Genomic DNA, 20,989 nt, shown 5'->3' with positions numbered 1-20,989 from the left:
CTATACTTGATTGCAAGCCGTCCTCTTGTTATGTTTGACCAGCAAATATGTGAACAGAATGGACAGTTTTGCGCAGAAGCTAGCCAAGGAAGCCAGGATGACAGAAGCCATTGGTACTATGGCTTTCTTCTTTTTTAAATATAAAACACCTTTATTATACAAAAAAAGTCCTGCGCTGGTGACAGTGCTGAGGCTTTGCCCCCAGCAGACCTCCCACCCTTTCTTCATCTGGTGGGGGGGTTGTGGGGGATCATAGTGCCCAGGGATCACAAGCACATGGCGACCCAAACAAAGAAACAGACTCCATAGAATAAACATGGGGAAAATACCACGGCAGTGACTGGGAAAGGGAATAGTGAAGGGCGACGTGAACTACCATGGCCCCATGTGGAGAGGGACTGCTCCTCTGTCCCCTACCTCCAGGAAACCTTTTGTCTCATACGAGGAGGGGCGTACCCTCCCTCCAGCCTTCTCTGTTCAACTCTGATAGGCTGACGCCCTCGCTTTAATTCTTGCCAGAAAGGAGAGGTGCATGAGAAGTTTCCCTTATTCTGGACTGGACCAGTCCGTCCAGCTCAGCACTAAGCAATTGACCAGCAGCCTCTGGTGGGGGTTCCTGGCAGCCCAGCTACATAAGGCTCTTCAGTAAACTGGAGCTGCCAGGGACTGGACCTGGGACTTCCGCAGGCAAAGCGTGTGCTCTGCTGTGAGTGATGGCCACTCCCCAAGAGCTTGCCCTGTGCCCATTCCAGAGAGGCGTGTGTCTGTCTTACATGAGGGACTGCAAAGTTCAAACCCACTTCCAGGCTCGCAGTTCTGGGTGCTACCCAGCCGGTGCTCGCAGTGGGAGCAGCATCCCTCGCAGGTACAGATCAAGTAGAATCCAATCCAAAATTCTCCCTCACTGGCCCCTGAACCCTACAAGCTTCCCCTTCTGCTGTCGGGGCAGGGCAGGGTCCTCCAAACTTTGAATCCAGCATTTCAGAAAGTCCAAGAGGTTTGGGAGAAGGGTCCTGGTATATCCACTCCCACGGGTGATGCTGTGAGACAGGGGTGAGAGGGCTGGGTTGGTTGTGCTGGGATGCCAGCTGCAGTAGTGGGGTTAGGAGAGGGCAAGGCATGCTACGCAGGAGGTTGTGCACCTAGAGGCCCCCCTCAGTCCCAGCCGTTGTCCTTCACCATATGTGACATCTCAATAATGTACTTCCCTTCTTTGTACTTCTGGCTGGTCTCGAACGCTTGTTCCTGGCAAATGAGGAAATTGGAAGAGATGAGCCCACTCACTTCAGGCACCTGCCTAGCCTCCCTCCATAGAGCCTATGGCACTCAGATGCAGATAGATTTTTGAAAGGCAGGGAGCGGTGTGCAAAGCAAAAGCATCAACTATTGCAACGGGGGGGGGGGGGGGGGGGGGATTGCCATTTCCATGGGGACACAGGCACCTATAATCCCCTTGTGCCATGGTTTTAAAAAGGGTGTTGTTTACCACATAAGGGTAGCATGTAACCGGGCAGCATCGCGGAAACAGGTTCTCCATAGCTGGGTAGTTTTGGCTCTTTCCAGCAAGGGTGTTTGCACGAACTTGTTTGGAGGGGGATTTAGTGTTTACTCTTATTATGTACCTAGATTCAATACTCACATATTTCCAGCCCAGTGTGGTCTTGCAGCTTTCACAGAAAATGTCAGCGACTGAATGGAGACCAGTGAGCAAGAGTCGTTGCTCAGCTGGACCGCAGCCCACATTAACCCTGCAGTCAAAGAAATTAAAAGGCACCGTCTTGCATTTCATCCTTATCACAAGTTGTATCCTATACTGTTCTGCCTCCAACTTGCAAGAAAGGGGGTGGGGATGTCCCAATCCTAAGACCTGTGCAAGTAATCATGCAGAAGGAAAGCAAAGTCTTTCAAACCATGCTGGTACTTTCTCGGGACACTTAATGTAAAGGTCTCCACAACCAAAACATTTTTGTGTTTGCATAAGAGAAACCAAAACACCACAATTGTTTCAGTTTACAGCTATTTACTTAGGATGCAGAAGAGTTGCAATTAAGTCTTTGCAACTGATCTTTAAAGAAAAGAAAATCCAAGCAGTTCAGCTATGAACCTGAAGATGGAGCAGGGAGAACTGAAGAGGGATTCTTAGTTCAGTCGCACAGCGACCTACAATGGCCAGGAGAAGTATCTACAGAACAGCAAACCTTACCCAGAACAAGAACACTGGGTAACTTCCATCCTGCAGTGACAACTATCCCAATACACTGGTGTCTAGGAAGAGAGGAAGCTCTGACAGCCATGTTAAATATTCCTCAAATCTTTAGATCTCTTCCTCATCTCTGGCATGGCATTCCATGCTCCAATAATTTAATGACTGCAGCAGAATCTGAACAGCAGTATGAAGAATAATCTTAAAGCCAGCTGTTCTGTCAGCTGAAATACAGAGTGTTCATCCTGCACTGAGCGTGGCAATATGAGATCTGTACATAGGAACTGCCAAATGTTTGAACTTCTTGGAAGCTTTCTATAAAGCTGTATGTGGTCTCCCAAGTTAGTTGTAGATGATGGAGCTGGGTAGGAATAGAGGCCACTCCAGCTAGATGGGGGCCTAGAAACAATGATGGATTTAGAATAATACAGGAACTATAGTTTCTGGCAGATACAGATGGATCCCTTAAATTTATGATGCTTCTGCTCATTGTAGCAGACTCATATAAATAATACTAATGCCCTCCTGGAATGAGAAAATGGATCAAGTCTTGGTAAGATACACATTGCAAAGTAAGTTAAATTCTCTTGAAATGTGGAACCAGTAACATCTGAGGGATGTTCTAAAGTAATAAAGATCTTGTCCTTTACTCCAGTTTGGTCTCCATCAGTTACTTTAGGTTTTCAAATAAACTGTCCCTCCATTGAAGTGAAAGGTACCATAACTACATTTCTTCCTCTTCCCTTGCCCTGCTTTATACAAAACAATGCTCCAGTTTCACACTCATCTGAAAAGCAGAGAAGAGCAGGAATGAGGTGCTCTATACCAATTCTTTGGCTAAGCAGTTCATGTTTGTCCAGGTAAGGGCTAAAACAGGAGGATCACACTGGAGAGGAATAGTGACACAAAAGTCTAATTATCACTTGCTTAGAGAATGTACTAGCAGGCATTGAACAATAGCTAATCTGCAATGTCCATAGGAACTGCCCACACATCATAAAATACAGGATGTTTTGTCACTTCCTACAGAACTAGTCAATGGAATCCTTGCTTTCACGGTCCCATGCATTTCTACCACTGGAGAAACGGCCCAAAAAAAAAAAATCATTCCAAAACAACAGTTTGCTTGGCTGGGTTCAACAACCATGACAGAGAAATGCAAAATCTCCATGACTCGGTCTGATTGACTCGGTCTTTTCCCTGCCAAAGGCCAATCAGAATTGAAGAGAAGGAAAGAGATGCACTTTTCTTCAGTGCCAAAAGCATGGCACATTGTACAGCAACTGGGAAGCCTTGTGCACTATAAGTTGTATTTGTATGAATTATAACAACAACAACAACAACAACACAGCATAGTAAGCCTGAAGAATGATCAGGAATGCTCTGATCCCTTTCTGTCTATCAAGGCAGGATTAATCATACACCAACCTTTGCAGATGCATTCAGTATTAAAAATGGCCTTTGCAAAGAGCAGAGGGATGAATGGCAAATGGTAAATAGGGAAATATTTCATAGATACTATGATTAATCTCTAAGTCAGGGGGAGAAGAATTCTCACCAGCAATTTGGAATCAAGGTAGATCATGCTTGAAGGTCAAGAGTATATCATCCTCTGTGTGGTTGAGCTAGCAGCCAAGAGAGAGAACCATGTCAACGCAGGCCAACTTGTCGGGAGTTCCATTACAAGGCCTGGCAGTGCTACCAGTGAGTTCAACAGGATGATGAGGCAGAGACCAGAACTGAGTTAAGGAATGGCACTGATGAGACTCCAGGACCAAAGGCCATACAAGATTTAATTTCTGAGAAGAGAATTGCTTAGTTGCGAAGCGCCTCGAAATCATGCCTACTGAGTCTGATGCCCGCATCCTTAGCACTGGGGAGCCTGGTCGTGGTGCTGAACTAAACCTGCTGTAGCTGTACAGAGGTGTACTTGTTTCATTCTTGCCTATGTATGGGCTTAGTTCCAGCTGAGCCCTGATTATAACAATGCTTGGGGACTATGTGATGCTGACTGAGGATCTGATGAATATATGCTTCCATAGATATTCTTTGCCAGGGAAATACTCAGATATGGCCCTAACCTCATTTGAACCGCCCCAACAAAATTGCTTTTGGAATAGGTCACCCTCGCTACATCCCATTGCAGGATGTAACAGTAGCTCTCTGCTTTTGGAAACAAAACCATATCTTTGCCTTCCGCTGCTCTTGCACTCTCCCCACATTATACCCCACCCCCACCAAATAAAACCAATTGCAGGAGGACACTCACACAGAATTGAAAAGATAGGCACGCCCATGACTTCCCTGGAAGGACTGTGGAGATAAAGTAGAGGAGTTACAACTCTCTCCCTTGAAAGTTGCTTTGACCACCCCCCTTCCCCAAACCCAACAGTTTTGCTTAAAAGTAGAACTCCCCCAACATGAAAAAGATCAGACTATTCTTAGACAGTCTGATAGTGCTGATAGGACACCCCAGTGGGATGCTGATGGAAGATGGCTCCCTCCTGGAGCCCTGGGTTGGCACTGCTGTGGGGAAATGCACAATGCCAGAGATCCAGTTTGGGCACAAAGAAACAAGAGCTCTCATTAGGCTTGTCATGACCCCAGGACATTACCTTGGAGATGAGCTCATCATGCTTAGCCAGGTGTGCCCGACAGTGGACACAGCTGTATGTCCGGTGGCACCGAGGCAGGTAACTGCGGAAGGTCTTGGTAGGGAGGCAGGCAGCAGGTGGTACTGGCTCACAGCTGGGCATGACAGGCTGGAGAGCAATGCCCTGTCGAGGTGGGGGAGCAGGTGCCGTGCAGCCCCCACACAGGCGGTCACAAGTGAAGCAGCGAAGCAGGTTGGCTAGAGCCGTGTTTCAGAAAAGTGAAGTTTGGGGGGGCTGCACTGCCAGGCCCCCCCCAGATGAGAAGCAGACTGAAAGGGGAGTCACCTACAGAGAGAGAAAGGGGCAAGCAGTGATCTGGCAGATGGAGCAACCATAGAACATTGGCTCCTTTCCCTTTTCTGCCATCTCCTATGGAAGGTAATCTACACTGCTTCTCCAGGGTGGAAGTCTTGCTGTATCCTGAAAAGTTAAGAAGGTGTAGTTAAAGTAGGCAGAGCAGTGAGTAGATTCATCAATCTGGAATAATTACCACTAGGTCTTTGTTTCATATTCACAGCCACAGCTGTGATTAAAATCCTCATCTGACCTCTAAAACTAACACTGAAAAGGTGTGTATGTGTATTTGGGGCCCACCTATGAAGCTCAAAAGGAAAACTGAGAGTTGAGAGGTCAGTAACTATTTTGTATTACAAGGATTGGGCTCTGCAGGATTCAAACCTCATGTGAAATAGGAACAGACTTATTTCACATGGTCCTTGTGCAACTGGGGAAACAAAAGAACTTTATTCAGATTTCTGTCCTGTGCAGTCCAAAAACACACTTGCTTTATGCTGTATGTTCTGCCTGTCCTTACAGTTTTCATAACCTGATAAACTATAAGTATGTTAAGAACGGTCATTGTTTTCACATGTATTTGCCCAACCCTATGCATATGCGCTTTGAAGTAAATCCCACTGAGTTCAGTGGGTTTTACTCCCTGTTGAGTTTGTGCAGTCTCGCAGTTTCTGCAGTTCTTGTGTCTGAATTAGAAGTAATACTCTCCTTAACTAAAATGCCTCTTTGACCTAGGAGCTACTCCTATCCAGTCTATCCCATTGCCATTTCAACAACATTCATAAGCTACTGTGCAGTGTATCACATAACCTGAGTGGCTATCATCACGTGTGAAAGCATGACTTGCCAAAGCCCACCAAGAAATTATCGAGTAGAGATTCAGCCCTGAATTCTTATCCTAAACCCAACTCTCTAGCGTGGTCTTCCCCAATCCAGATGTTCGAGAATCCAGAGAACTTCGAGAATTCCCGACGGTTGGCCACGTTGACTGGGGCTGATGGGAGATGAAGTCCAAAATATCTAGCGGTGCTAAATGTCTCGTGAGCAGTTGCTGGCAGTAGCCTCTGGAAATGCCCCCTTTCCTCTGTGCTTGCGCATAAATACACTACAGACCGCTCCGTTCTTGCGTCTGTGAGAGCCCCCTACAGGAGCCACGCTGTTACTTCTACCTTCATTCAAAGCCCCCACTCCCCTCGTTCTGTCAATGACTCCGAACCCCGCAAGCCCGCCTCCTGCCGGTAGGAAACAGGCATTACACCTTCCGAGCTGACTTTCGAAAGCTCCCCCCATCCCCACCTCCACCACCCCCAGCAGCCTCGTTTATTTGTCACGGCGGTGAGAGCATCCGCGTACCCAATTCCGTCCTGCGGCGAATCAAGCGCGGGGCCGCTCTCCGCGCAACTCCGGCTTCCAAAAGGCCCGGATTCTGTTCCATGCAGCGAGAATCATCTCAGCAACAACCCCCCCACACCCCGCACGCTGCATTACCTCGGTGTTCGCCCTCCCCCCCCCCCACGCCCCCGAAGGAGCGGAGGGGGATCAGGGAGAGCGATAAGGAGGGCGAGAAAAGAAGCGAAGTGGGAGGAGCCCCTGTGGCTGGGGACCCGGGCGCGTTAATCACCGCAGAGTCTGACTCACGTGGCTGCGTGCGCGGAAGGAAAATAAAGGCGGATTTGGCGTCGCGAAGTTCCCATTGGGACTTGGCCATGGAGGGATGGCGGGGGAAGAAGGCAAGGCAGAAGAGAGGAAGGGAACGGGCAAAGGACGGAGCTGGACTGCACAGCCTTGCCTCTGCCCGGCGGGAGACGGCTCGGGGCCGAAGAGGATGGACTCGTCAAGCCAAGTGTCGCGGGAAGGGTGGACAGAGGGAAAGTTTCGGCGGCGGCGCCGGCTTTGCCCTCCGCGCTGCTCACCTTGAAGCCCGCTCCCAGGGGGCTCTCTCCGCCTCTGCCTGCTCGTGCCGGCGCTCTGCGAGGGGTCGCGCCAAGGGGAGCGCAGCTTCAGGGCAGCCAAAGGGCTGCTTTTGTGCTCCGTCTGTAGCCGAATGTGGCTGTGTGTTGTGGAACCGCATCATAACATTGTGAGTCATCCATCCCTCCTCCCTCCTCCTCCTCCTCCCGTTTCCCCCCTCCCCTCCTTCAGCCTCCCGCTACGTCAGAGCGGGGCCGGAGACACGGATCAAAGAAGGAGGGGATAAGCTAGGGCCACCAGGGCAAGGATGCTGCGGGGAGAGGGGGGCACGGCAGGGGAATGGGCACGGCGGGGTAGAAAGGCGGGGGTGAAAGAAGCGGCCGCTGAACATCGGGGAGGGCCGGCAGCGGCGCGCGGCCAGGGAGGCGACGAGGACGAGGGAGACGGGTGGGGAGGGGCAGAGACGCGCAGGTAATAAATCCCACGTTGCGCGCCTGTGGCAACTCTGACGCAGGGAGAGAGGAGAGCGACGCAGCTAAGGGTCACAGGCTGGAAATCTGCAAGATCACTCTCCAAGGTGCTCCTTCCGCCCCCCGAAACGTCCAGGCACTCGTCGAACTGCTCCCAGGCATCCCCAAACACTGTGCCCCGGCACCCCAGAATGTTAGACGGTCCTCAACCTTCAGTCGTCCACAAGCGTGTCATTGTTTTGTCAGGCTGGCAACCCCTAACGAACGCCTCATGGCATCCTCAGTGCCTTTCCCACGCCAAGATGAGCCTGGGACCAAAAACAGGCAATTAACAGAAGAGCAGCTTTTTTAATCTACAGTCTTGCCCCATTAAACCCAACAGGAGTTTGGTATTGATTTCTATAAGCATAGAGTTGCAGCCATTTGATCTGTTACTAAGCAGCAGAGAGACAAATTAGATCCTGCTGGTGCTGCTATAGAGAATATTGAGCACCGGCCTTCCTCGGTGAAAGCATGAACTACACCACCAATGCCGAAAGTACAGGATGGAGAGACGTCAAGCTCTCTCAAGTAAGCCATTAAATAGTACAGCTTTTGCTGCTTTAAAAAGAGAAACAAGTTTTTTGAATTGCCCAGAATTCTTCACCAAACATCTCCAAGCACTGATTTTTCATTTAAGTTTATTCCAAGGGCTTCCATCTTTTATGGGCATTATTCACTAGTGCTAGAACACCCCCATATGTTTTCTTATGAGAAGCTGGGATTAAAAGCCATGGCACTGGATATCAAGGTTGCTACAGGCTGATTTTCATGCAAGTAGGCCCTATATCTAACTGGTAGTAGATAGTAATAACCAGGAATTACAACATGCTCTGATCCCTTATACATCAGTTTCCAGGAGGATGTTGTTTTCCAGAATGACAAATTCCTCAGAATGATAGATGTCCTTCTCATTTTATATCCGAAGCATGTGCACATCTTTTTAGCCATGCTGAATCAAATTTTGTCTCCATTCTACAATTGTTGGTACATAGCCAGTAATCCACATTCAGAGAAACATAAATATGTTGGAAATTCTGCAAACATCAATATTGCAGTTAAATCAGAACACCTTTCTTGGGTGTGTCACTGACTCTTTCAACATTCTTGGTCAATCATGTTGGGCAAGGAAGTATCTGGAAGCTGTGTGCTGTTATTTTCCTCATATAAAAAGGAGATAATATCTCCCTCAATGGAGAGTGTCTAGAAGATTATTCAGTTCTATCCTGTCAGAGTACAGGTGTTGGCTCTTTCCCCCATCCATAATATTAGGACCTTGGGTCATTTAATAAGGCTGAATGATTTAGGATATCTCTGCCAGTGACAGAATCTTATCAAGCCCCAGGTGGAGCCAGGCTTGAGTCTGGCCTATGGGAACAGGCAGATGGATTTTGCAGTGGGGAGAATATAAAGCTTTGCTAGGTTAATTCTGGATTTTACTGGCTTATCAATGTAGTTTTACTGGTTGGGGTTCCTGATCAGGCAGGTTAGCTGGCCTGCTCTGGAGAGCTGCTGCCCATCAGTGGCAATACAGGGCCAGTGTAGATTTTAGGCCTGCCTCTCACTGTGCTATAACTACATGTAGACAGGTCATGGCTTATAAGGAGACAGTTGTGGTCTTGCTATTAACTGAGTAGACTAATAAATTACCATTTTTGAAGGAGAGGTTGCTAGTACATCTACCAATATTCTTAACAAATGGCTCAAAACTTTCTAGTGAACATGCTTGCTGATAAACATATTTCATTCTTGCAAATTATGTATGTTGTGGAAAAAGTCCTTTCTCATAGTTCTACAGCTCAGTCAGATAGTAAATTGAATGGGAAGAGATCAAAGGCAAATAAAAGGAGGGACTTCTTTACACAATACATAATCAAATTGTAGAGCTGGCTACATCAAGGTATAGGGATGGCCTCCAGTGTGGATGTCTTTAAAAGAGGATTATACAAATTCATGAAGGTTAAGGCTACGAGTGGCTACTAGTCATGATGGCTGTTTATTACCTTAGGATACCAGCTGCTGATGAACACAACTCAGAAGGAGTTACTGCATTCATGCCTTCCTTGTAGGCATTCTGTAGGCATCTGCTTGACAACTGTGGCTCTTAGGTTTAACCTGGACATAGAGCAAAATTAGCAGCAACAGTCACATAGCAAAGTTGCAATTATGAAAATATTATGCATGCTGTAATATTGTTTTCCATTTGGAATAGACATTTGCAAGGATGTGGATGAAAATCCAGAACAGGTCTTGCTAGGTGGCTTAGGAATAACTGTATGCATGTTTAGAAAGGAAAAAAAATCACACAATTCCAGCATTCCACATGGCTGGCTGGGGGGAATGGTGGGAGTTTTGTCTGTCTTAATATGCATAGATTTGCATCCTTAGTTGCACACTATATTCAGCTACCTCAGGGAAAGCCCTACTGATTTCAGTAGGACCTACATATGAGTAGATATGTATAGGATTTCGCAAGAGCAACTTCTCATTGCTTCTATAGTGCTGTTTAGCTTCTGGAGGGGAGGAGTAACCTCTATACTTCAGATTGGACAGCTGTTGGGACTTCTGCACCACAGCTGTTGAGTCATAACAGAGCAGCAAGCAGTAGGTGCAGTCTGCCTGAGCTCTGAGCCATTGGAAGCTTGTTAGCTGTAACCTTCAAGAAAGGTAGCTTGAAATATACAGTTCTGCCATATTTTCCCATTATTTCCTGCAAGTAACATGTATTATGCAGGGGAGCTGTATAGAGGTGAGGAATGGAAACCTGTTTTCCTTACGTAAAAATGCTGTTTTAGTTCTGGTTCCGTTGCCTCTACATATGCAATATAGTAAATGGTGTATTTTTCCAAGTAGTCAAATAAAAAAAGAACCTTGGGGCACCTTGAAGATTAAAAGACTTTTCCTTTGGCATCAGAGTAATCAAAGACTATGATATGTTATTTGCTGTCAACACACATCAAAATTAGCATCATATTATGATGAGACAGAATTGGGAATTGAAAATGACAGAGTAGATTCAGACCCCCGTCATGGAATCGATTTGGACATCTGCAGGATACAGCGATGCCTATTCCTATTTCAGAATTCCTGGAAGATTCAAGTACACGTACACCACTCTGTTTTGATCCACCAATATCGGTATATTTTGGATATGGCCATAAAAAGTTACATTTTTAACTGCTCAACAGATTCAGGTATCTAAGCGACAGCCATTCTGAAGGACCTGTGGCTGAAGCTGACGTATGAGACGGAAACAATCCTGCGCTACGGGGCTGGTCAAGAGCAGCACGTTTGTGTTGGAACTCTTTTTACTATTGGCTGGAGAAACGGGACTAGGCGTAGACCCGTTTACGGATTGCTGTTATAAAAATATATGTTTACAGATTGCTATAAAAAAAAATGGGCTGACCCAGCAGGTGTGATGTTTCTGATGATTGATTTTTTTTTTAGTTTCTTTTTTTAGTTTGTAGAAAATAATAATAAAAAGTTACTTTAAAAAAAGAGCAGCACGTTTGCCCCCTACTTTCGTGCTTCAGCGTTTAGTCGGATGAAGCCCTATTACAGTACACGAAGGTCACAAGCGCGCGCAGAAACTACATTGCCCAGGAGGCCGCGCGGCCAGCAACCATTTCCCCTCTCGCCTAGTGATTTGCATGCACGGGAGAACTACACTGCCCTCTAGTCCGTAACGCCGAGGCGCTCCTGAGGCGTGCGCACTCGGTGTCTCCTCACTTCCGGGGCAACGGACCCGATCTGAGTCCCGGGCGCGCGGATCTCTGTGGATTCAATAGGTGGGTGACTTTCTGTAGCTCCTCAAGGCCCTGGTTCCGTTCCCATGGAGACCGTCGCTCTCAGGCCGCGTCCTCTGCGCGGCGAAGAGGGAAGCCAGGTGACCTCGTGGCCTCTTCGCGGGGCATTCATGAGGGGGCATCATAGCGGTTGACCCTACCTTAGTCCCTTTCGGACGTACGCTTTTTATTAGTCACTGAAAAGCAAGCACAAGAGCAGGATTGATGGGATGGGGAAGGAAACTTCATTAGTGAAAAGGTATATTAGCCACTGTCAGCGCAATACAGATAGTGTTCTCCTACTAGATTAAATCTGGAGTGGTTTCAGACCTACATAAACAAAGTCAGTCACTTTCACCAGAGAGCCAGACCTGGCCATTCAAGGGAGAAACTAGTATAATGCCTATTTAAGTGTGTGTAGAGCATAGTAGGCTACAGCCATGAGGCTTGCTTGCAGTCTAGGTTGGGAAGTAAGGACTGCTCTGCTACCACCTGCGCTGCTTTCAGTCAAGTTTCTAACGTGGGATTTAAATAAAATGAAGCCTTAAAGCAGGATACTCTAGGCATAAATGCACAGTCGGACCATACAACCCCATGCTGTAAACTTTTTGCTTTCATGGTCTTTAAAATTCAGAGAATAGATTAATAAAGCTTAAACCAGTGTATATTATCCATATATGCTACAGAACATGGCAAATCTTAAAGCTCTTTAAACAGTGCAGAAATTTTCTACCCACTCTCCAACAGAGTCATCAGTTGCACTAGTTTTTCCCAATCTAGATCTCTCCAAATGTTTGCACTGTAAATTCTATTAGCCACAGTCAGTTTGGCTTATGGTTAGAAATTAGAGGATTGTAGTCCAAAGCATCTGGCAAAACCCAAGTGGGGAACCCTAATTTAAACTCTAAACATTAAAGTAAGACTTGACTTGTCCACCTATTTGAAGAATGTGTTTATTTTCCGGGAAAAATAAATATTAGGAGCTGGAAGAAATTCCAATACATTTGCATGCCTGCTAACCAAATTTCATGTTTTATTTTTAAAACATATAATTAAATTGTGTTTTGTACCTATAGAAGTTGCAAATAAACAAGATGGCAGAAGAAGCTGGGGATGATAAGAAACTGGTGGCCAAGTTTGAGCTGGAGAGGGAGACAGAACTTCGCTTTGAGGTTGAAGCCTCACAAACTGTCCAGCTAGAGCTTATGACAGGCATGGCTGAGATCTTTGGAACAGAGCTGACACGTAACAAGAAATTCACCTTTGATGCTGGTGCCAAAGTGGCTGTCTTCACCTGGCATGGCTGTTCAGTACAACTGACTGGTCGAACTGAAGTAGCCTATGTCTCTAAGGACACACCCATGTTGCTCTACCTCAACACCCATACAGCCCTGGAGCAGATGCGGTGGCAGGCTGAGCGTGAAGATGAACGGGGGCCTCGGGTTATGGTGGTGGGCCCCACAGATGTGGGCAAGTCAACTGTCTGCCGCCTGCTGCTGAATTATGCTGTGCGTCTAGGGCGCCGACCCACTTTTGTGGAGCTGGATGTAGGCCAGGGCTCAATCTCTATCCCAGGCACTATGGGAGCACTTTATATTGAACGACCTGCAGATGTTGAAGAAGGATTTTCAGTTCAGGCCCCTCTAGTCTATCACTTTGGCTCCACCACACCTGGCACTAACATCAAACTCTATAATAAGGTAAGTAGCATGTTTGGAGTAGTGTTTGTTTATGGTGATCCTATGTATACATCTTGGTCCCAGTACAAGACCTTCTGCAATCAGTGCAGAGCTCTAGGGCACCACTCAGTAGAATGATCAGAAGGTTCTCCAAACACAGTAGGGCTAACTTTTCACATGTTAAAATAAGTCCTATGAAATTTAGATGGGAAAAGGGCCTTAAAACTTCCAGCATGCCCCAGCCATGTTGCTTGCTGGACAGTTCTGAGAAATGTAGGACCTTCCTGTCTAAACAGGAATAGGATTTCTAAACTTCATTGACTAGGTATAGCTTCAAGTATCTTCATCAAATGGAGAATAGATAAGATGATTAAAAAATAAATCTCGTGCTTCTCTCTGATTGCTTGATACTAGGGACCAAACGGGAGATAATTATCACCATCGAGTTCCCATGAGATACATGGCTCGCCACAGACAAAGAAGCAGTCTAATTCTAGACAGCTATTTGGTCAGGGAAAATTATACTGAGGAGTTCCTTATACAGATATAGGTAGTACAAAAGAAGAAAGGTATCAAGTATATTTTGATTGGGTGATTACTTCCTCCTCTTTAATGTTGTGGGCTGATGAGTAGAAACTGTTTAGATAATTGTAGTCAGAAGGGGTATAAAAATTATTCTTACAGGATCTCTGGCACTGTATTGAAAGAGTAGATCTGAGCCAGGCAAGGATTCTTCCATAGCTTCTAATTAGTATTTTCTTATCATTAGTCCTGTTAATTTGGTTCAGCATGTAGCTGTATTTCAGCTCTGCTTAATTTGCATTTACAGGAGCTTAAGTCCCTTGATTTGAATGAGCGTAGAATTCTTCACTTTTTTGCCATTTCACTGGTAGCCTTCTGTGGCCTTAATGCCCTCCAAATATTTTAGACCATCAGATCTAGACAGCATGGCCAATGGTCAAGAATTCTGGAAACTGAAATCCAAAATGTACAGAGGGTATCTGGTTGGGGAAGGTTGTCACTATGAATGGTTTTTTACTGATCAAATGTGCTGTTCAAGATGAAACCTGCTCTCAGTGTTTTAAACTTAGAGTCAAGTCTACCTGGCTCCTTCATGAGTGATATTTTACTTGTCTTTGGCCTTATACATTTTGAATATTCTTTGTATCACTACTGCAGAAATCTCTCTTTCAGCCTGAAGTTTCTAAAATATGCCAACTTTCTACTTTGAAAAAAAAATCACTAATGCTGATTAAGATTAACCAATTTTATTTGAAATTTTAATGTATATATTTCCCCTCCTTTTTCTGAAATGTTTAAAGCAGCTTTTGAACTTTTCACATATAATCCTATGTAAGTTTACTTGCCTCACTGTTTACTTGCCTCACTGTGTTCCCTGGAGCATCCTCCCCAGTAAGCATGTTTAACACTGCAGCCTTAGTAACCCTGAACAGCAGTTCAGGTTGGATGCTAGTAACCTCCCCAAGGCTACCAAGTGAGCTGCATGTTTGAGTAAGGGTTTCAATCAGGGTTTCACAAAGATATATCAAACAAAAGTAGACAAATACTTCAAATTCTTGTACAAAGTTGACTTAAATTGGCAGCAATCATTTTGAAGTGCTCAGGTGCCAGGCTCCTCGAAATCTGCCCGACCTTATATCAGATTTTTGAGTCCACCCTGTAGAAGAATGAAATTAAATTTAAGTTTGCAGTTGGGTACTCATCTTTGTTTTATAAGGTCCTAGGTTCAGTCATCAGTTAAAAGGCTGTTGTATAGCAGGCTTCATCATTTCATACAACCACAACACAAATTAACTCTTAAAATGTATACAGGCATCTTGAGACAGTATTTGTAAAAGTTCTTGAGATTTCTTAGAAGACAACTTTTCCAAGGAGGTCAGCTGTGTAATGACACCTGTCCTTTAGCCTGTGAGTTTCTTGTTCATTATATTGGTATTGCTTCTTCCTCATTGCAGATCACATCTCGCTTGGCTGATGTATTTAACCAACGCTGTGAGGTGAACCGCCGGGCTTCAGTCAGTGGCTGTGTCATCAATACCTGTGGCTGGGTGAAGGGATCTGGCTACCAGGCACTTGTACATGCTGCCTCCGCCTTTGAAGTTGATGTTGTAGTAGTGCTGGACCAGGAGCGCCTCTACAATGAACTGAAGCGAGACCTGCCTCACTTTGTTCGGACGGTGCTGCTCCCTAAGTCAGGTGGAGTGGTGGAACGCTCCAAGGACTTCCGACGGGAATTTCGTGATGACCGCATACGTGAATACTTCTATGGCTTCCGTGGGTGCTTCTACCCACATGCCTTTGATGTCAAGTTCTCTGATGTCAAGATATACAAGGTGGGAGCACCCACAATCCCTGACTCATGTCTGCCTCTGGGCATGTCACAAGAAGACAACCAGCTCAAGCTGGTACCGGTTACACCTGGTCGTGATATGGTGCACCACTTGTTAAGTGTGAGTACAGCTGATGGTACGGATGAGAACATCTCTGAGACTAGTGTAGCTGGTTTTATTGTTGTCACTGCAGTGGATCTGGAACGTCAGGTGTTCACTGTGCTTTCACCAGCACCTCGTCCATTGCCCAAGAACTTTTTACTCATTATGGACATTCGTTTCATGGATCTCAAGTAGCACCAGCATATTTTTGCTTTCATATAAACAAAACCGTTACAGCCCTGTATGGAACATCATCATTCAAAATGGACAGGAAAGAACCCTGGAGACAGTTTGAGCCATTTAAAATAATCCTTTCAGTTTTCTCTCAGCCATTAGAAAGAACAACTGAAAGGGTGAAGCTAAGAGGATTCATGGATTTTAATGTGTGACTAGCCATAATGGGCAAACATGGTTACCTGCTAACATTGCTTTACATTGTTCTTTGGGTTCTCAGAGGCCCCAGTCTTTGAAACTGAAACACTTCTCTTCATTGTTCCATCTGAAAGTAGTCATGTTGTAGAGAGAGTGATTTTTTATATTATATTTTTTAAGATGTAATAAATTCTAAAATATGTATATTTTCATGCTTGTGCTTCTATCTTCAGAGGCTTGTTTATTTATTAGATTTACATCCCACCTTTTTTCTTACATATATTTCTCCTCCCGCTCTCAATTGTATCCCCACAATAACAAATCTGTGAGGTAGGATTGGCTGAGAGTCTGTGACTGGTCCAAAGACACCCAGTTGGCTCTGTGGCTGAGTGGGGACTAGAATCCATTTTGCCTAAGTCCCAGTCCTGTGATTTTAATGACTACATCATAGTTTTAATATGTAAAAGCCTGGTATGTGTGGCTCAGTGTAAGGCTGAGCAAAAGGAGACTGCTTTGTGTAATAAATGGAAATTCTGTACGTACAAGTTAATTCTTGCTATTTTTTGAAAGAACAAAGGAACTGGTTTGGAGGGGATTTGGCCCCTTCTCTGGGACTTGGAGGCATTCTCCAGATCTTGAATCCAGAGGAGAATAGACCTGTCTTCTTGATCTGCATGCAGACACTTCTGTCCTGGAAAGTTTGTTAAAAAAGATTTATTTTAATAAAGATTACAGTCAGTAACCATGGGGAAACTTACTGGGACCACCACAGGAAATGAACATTAAACTGATAATCTTGTGACTAACAAAGAAAGGAAGGGAATAAGAACCCCTTCCCCTAGAAACATTTGCTTGTTTGTTTTTATTAAAAAAATATACTGTTTGCTTAGCCAGAGGCTGTCCAAACTGTTTGCAACAAAAAAGGAAGACCAATACCAAAAACCAATGCAATCAAGTAAAATCACAATCGACTTAATAAAACAATAGTCAATCCCAGGCTATCCAACAGTGATTTAATACACAATGAAATGTAACTTTTCCTATCTAACAATTAAAATACAGGGAAAATGAAAAGATTTTAGCCTGGCACCGAAAAGCATATAAACTGGATGCCAGACCCAGCTCTCTGAAAAGTTGGTTCCATAATGGGGGCACCACACCTGATAAGGCCCTTCCCCTTGTAGTCACCTGCTTTACATCTTTTAAAGGTGGCTTGAGGAGGACCTCAGTGGATGATCTTATGTCCAGGTAGGTGTATACAGGAGGAAATGTTCCGTCAGATATTGAGGGAAATTTTACATCTAATCCAGATGAGGCAGTGACAATCCTGAACCAGTGCCTGGCCAGTGTGATGGGCTGGATGCGGGCCAATAAACTGAGAATTCAGAGAAGATGGAGGTTCTGTTGGTGGGTGGCTCCACTTTCCAAGTAAGTGATTTTTGCCCTGTTCTGGATGGGGTTGCATTCACCCTAAGGGACGGTGCATAGTTTGGGAATATTCTTTGACCCAGAGTTACCCTTGGTGTTCCAGGTGACTGTGGTGGCAAGGACCACTTTCCACCAGTTTTGGCTGGTCCATCAACTACGTCCTTACCTGGATGAGCAGAGTATAGCAATAATAACCCATGCTCTGGTAACCTCCCAAATGGAGAATTTATATGGGTCTACACGCTCTACATGGGTCTGCTCTTGAAGATACTTCATTTGGTCCAAAACAGAGCAGCCAGGCTTTTGGTAGGGACCGGTAGAGGTGATCACATAACACTGGTCCTGTACGATGTGGACTAGCTACCAATTGAAGTCTGGGCTCAGTTTAAGGGACTAACAATGACATATAAAGCCCTAAATGGTTTAGGGCCTGGGTATCTGAAGGAGCATCTCCTTCCGTATACCCCTGCCGAACCCCTAAGATCTCCATCAGAGGTCCTTCTTCAGGAGTCCTCTTTGAAGGAGATCAGAAGAGTGGCTACCCAGAGAAGGGCCTTTTCTGTGGTAGTGGCTCAGCTTTGGAACCTGCTCCCCAGAGAGGTGTGCCTGCCAGGCCCTGTCAATAGATGAGTGGCCTTGTTTTGTACCAATCGAAATATCAAACATATTATGAATTTTCAAACATGCATAATTCCATCAGACTTTGGCTGGATGCAATGTAACCCTAGAGATACATTAAATGGAAAGAGAATCTGAGTCTCTGAATGCTGGAATCACTGCAGTATCAGGCTCTACCAGTCTTCTCAGGCTCTCAGTTGGCAGCACTTCTTTGCTGGGACAACAGCTTCTGATGGGAAAATAGTCCTGTGGGGACTTCCTGCAGTGTGTTAGCTAAGATCCTGCCTTATCTTTTATGAAATAACCCAGAACAGACAGTACCACATTGCAGCCCACTCAGGGCCTGACACCTAGTCTGGACAATAAGCCATTGAAAGTACATTCTTGGAGAAAGCTGCTCCAAAGTAAGGTGAGTCTAGCTGTCATCTTTCACTTGAGCAGAAAAAGAAATTTTCTCTTTCTCTCAAATGGAGGGGATCAGTTAGCACACAGATGTCAAAAAGCTGTACTTTCCAGGGTGGCAACCTAGTAGCAAGAACCCTGCAAAACATTCTGTAGCTGTTTTGAAGGCTGCATCTCCTGAAGGCAACTCAGAGGAGATGGTGAACATTTTACATTGTTGGTAAAGTTGTGCACTAAGGACCAACTGGCTGGGAGCTGTTTCCCAGATAATGACTGAGGTGGTGGCCTCTGTAACTCAACTCAGTTGTGTCATAATGTCTCTGGAACCTGAAATACAAGTTAGGGCAATACTTTCTCTGAGCCAGTGACAAGTCATAGATACTTTCTGATCTAGTACCAACATTTGAAAAAGACAGTGTACCATGCTGATGGAGATGTCTTGGAACATGTATACTATATCCAGGCTGGGTATGATGATAAGAGTATAAATACACATAAAATATAACTATAAAATAGGACTGTTCTGCATACATCTAAGGAATGACTGTCTCGGCACTTTTAGCTGGGGGAGGACAAAAGAAATGGAGAATCAACTTTTTTGCCTATGAAGTACCAAACTGACCTTGGAATGAAACAGGAGTCTATTTAACTGAATGCTCCGTAACATGTGCTCCAAGTTTGGACACTTCCTGTAGCCAAGGCAACTGCTATGAAAGAAATCATTTTCAAGGTGAGGATCTTGAGTAATGTAGCTCCTAGTGTTTCAAAGGGGTTTCAAATTAACGTTTGGCCTCCAGGTAGCCATTTTATAAATTTGGGACAGCAGACAATAAGAGCAGTTGCCCTTGGGATGTGTTGGTGATCATCGAATAAGTTTCATTTGGGGTTGAACAGGATGCTTGACAGGACTGATACGTATCTGTCTAGTGACCACCCTGCTGGGTTAATAGATTCTTGACTGGGCCAATCCATTTATTTATTTAGAATATTTTTATACTGTTCATCAGCTCACTGAAATGGTTTACAATTTGAACACAGAGTTACTTTCACTTACTCTGCTTTGAAGGTATGTAGATGGGCCTGTGTCCAATAGAACAGAAAAATGACCTTTTAGAAGGGATTTCAACCACTTATACTGTGCACTGATAGGCTTGGCTGCTGTAGCATCCTCATTAGAATGTGTTGGTCCTGAAGGAGGGAGAAAAGAGGCAGAACCAGTCTGATTGTCTAGGGTTTCAGAAGGGTTATGGCTCTGAGATTCTCTGAACCAACATAACTGGAGTCCCTTGCACTGTGCTCCTAATTCAAACAGATTGGAATGCAATTCCTTGCCAATAATATCAAAGCTAGCTAGAAGGTGTAGAAGGGAAGGCTGCAGCAAATGCCACTCTCAAAGAGATACGTAGTTGGGTACCACAGTGGGTTGAGCCTCATATAATTAGGAGAGAAGCAGAGTCTCTATAGCACGGGTCCTCAGACTACGGCCCAGGGGCCGGATGCGGCCCACAATGCCCATTTAACCGGCCCGCCCCAAAGGTTTTGCCCTTGCTGCACGCGGGCATGCAGCTTGCTCGCACAGAGACCGGTCTGGACTCACTCGGACAAAACAACCTCTTCGCGAGTAAGCCAGCGCCTCACCATGTGTGCGCCTGGTGGTGGCTTGCTTGCGGGGAGATCATTCGGAGAAAACAAGCTCTGCCAGAGCAAGCGGCTGCCTCGCCCCCCGCCCCCACCTCACCGCACACGCCCCCCCCCACCCCTGCCTTGCCGCATGTGCGCACCCTGGCCCGCGCCCCTCCGCCGGCACCTTTTAACTGGCCCCGTTGGAAAAGTTTGAGGACCCCTGCTCTATAGCATCTGCCAGTAGTCTTGAGAAACTATCATGAAGAAATACCTTGCCCTGAGTTGCTTTTTCTTCAGGGCTCTCATCCTCTGAAAGTATGCCATCTTCCTGGAACATGAGAGGAGACATAACACAACACTACAGTAAATATCGGTGATTACAGGATGTTGGCATGACAATCAGAAAGGCACATGAATCATTACAAGCCTTGGGTGTGAGTTTGAACTTCTAAGCAAGTCTGATTACAACATGACAAGAAAAATCAGTCAGAACAGGTTTGCCACGGCTAGCAGAAGAATTAACATCCAGTAGCTTTCCTTGGGAGCCACATTCCGCAGAGGATAAACTTAGCTAGTAAATGAAGCAGCCGCCTAAGGCAAGTGGAGAGTCTCAGTCTCTTAAAGGAACAGATGAGTAATAATGCTTCAGGGAATAAAAAAGAAGCCTGGCTTGGAATTCTGTTTGTTTCTGGGCAAGGGGAGCAGGGACACTGCAGGTTTGTTTTATATCACAAAGACACATATAAGCAACCTTTCTCTATAAAGATTTATTTGGATTTTCCCAACAGCATACAGGGAATAAGAAGAAACATGGTATTGGACACAAAGCCACAGAGAAAAGATGCACAGGGAGGCAGAATAGTGACAGAAGTGAAGCCAAGACCTGCACTGAAAGCTACTCAACTTCCTTTTCCAAATAGTGAACCAAAATTTGAAATTTCCCTCTTGAAACTGAACTCAAATAGAATTCTGCCTGCATCTGCTGCCCTGCAAAAAGGGTCCCACACACAAGTTAGAATTTTAAAAAGGGATGCAGTGGCCTCAATTAAAATGAA

The 20,989-nt window shown here is 45.4% G+C and overlaps 2 protein-coding genes across 7 annotated transcripts; one reads left to right on the top strand and one right to left on the bottom strand.

Moving 5' to 3' along the window:
• Positions 1-110: 110 nt before the first annotated feature.
• Positions 111-7,201, bottom strand: YPEL4 (yippee like 4). Of its 6 annotated transcripts, none has more exons than XM_044420805.1 (5): positions 7,065-7,201; positions 4,819-5,277; positions 4,473-4,516; positions 1,640-1,748; positions 111-1,245 (listed from the first exon to the last, which is right to left on the bottom strand). In XM_044420805.1, exons 2-5 carry the CDS (start codon positions 4,957-4,959, stop codon positions 1,156-1,158), a joined length of 384 nt encoding a protein of 127 aa, XP_044276740.1. In that variant the 5' UTR covers positions 4,960-5,277; positions 7,065-7,201; the 3' UTR covers positions 111-1,155. The 6 variants fall into 6 exon arrangements, with proteins under 6 accessions (XP_044276740.1, XP_044276741.1, XP_044276742.1 ...); XM_044420806.1 differs by having other exon boundaries at positions 4,819-5,142; XM_044420807.1 differs by lacking the exon at positions 7,065-7,201 and adding an exon at positions 6,790-7,053.
• Positions 7,202-11,272: 4,071 nt separating this feature from the next.
• CLP1 (cleavage factor polyribonucleotide kinase subunit 1) lies at positions 11,273-16,413 on the top strand. Its single transcript, XM_044420869.1, has 3 exons — positions 11,273-11,362; positions 12,436-13,059; positions 15,015-16,413. Exons 2-3 carry the CDS (start codon positions 12,454-12,456, stop codon positions 15,684-15,686), a joined length of 1,278 nt encoding a protein of 425 aa, XP_044276804.1. The 5' UTR covers positions 11,273-11,362; positions 12,436-12,453; the 3' UTR covers positions 15,687-16,413.
• The last annotated feature ends 4,576 nt before the right edge of the window (positions 16,414-20,989 follow it).

Source organism: Varanus komodoensis, unplaced genomic scaffold (assembly GCF_004798865.1).
Source record: "Varanus komodoensis strain SLA01 unplaced genomic scaffold, ASM479886v1 scaffold110, whole genome shotgun sequence".
NCBI lineage: Eukaryota > Metazoa > Chordata > Lepidosauria > Squamata > Varanidae > Varanus > Varanus komodoensis.
Note: the sequence above shows the minus strand (reverse complement) of the source record. Positions and strands in the feature narration are given on the sequence as shown.

Coding starts and splice junctions, on each gene's coding strand:
- YPEL4 (XM_044420805.1), bottom strand. CDS start 4,959: ATGCCCAGCTGTGAGCCAGTACCACCTGCTGCCTGCCTCCCTACCAAG. Junction 1,749..4,472: donor GCCTATCTTTTCAATTCTGT/GTGAGTGTCCTC, acceptor CTTTGACTGCAG/GGTTAATGTGGGCTGCGGTC. Junction 1,246..1,639: donor CCACACTGGGCTGGAAATAT/GTGAGTATTGAA, acceptor CTCATTTGCCAG/GAACAAGCGTTCGAGACCAG.
- CLP1 (XM_044420869.1), top strand. CDS start 12,454: ATGGCAGAAGAAGCTGGGGATGATAAGAAACTGGTGGCCAAGTTTGAG. Junction 13,060..15,014: donor ACATCAAACTCTATAATAAG/GTAAGTAGCATG, acceptor TCCTCATTGCAG/ATCACATCTCGCTTGGCTGA.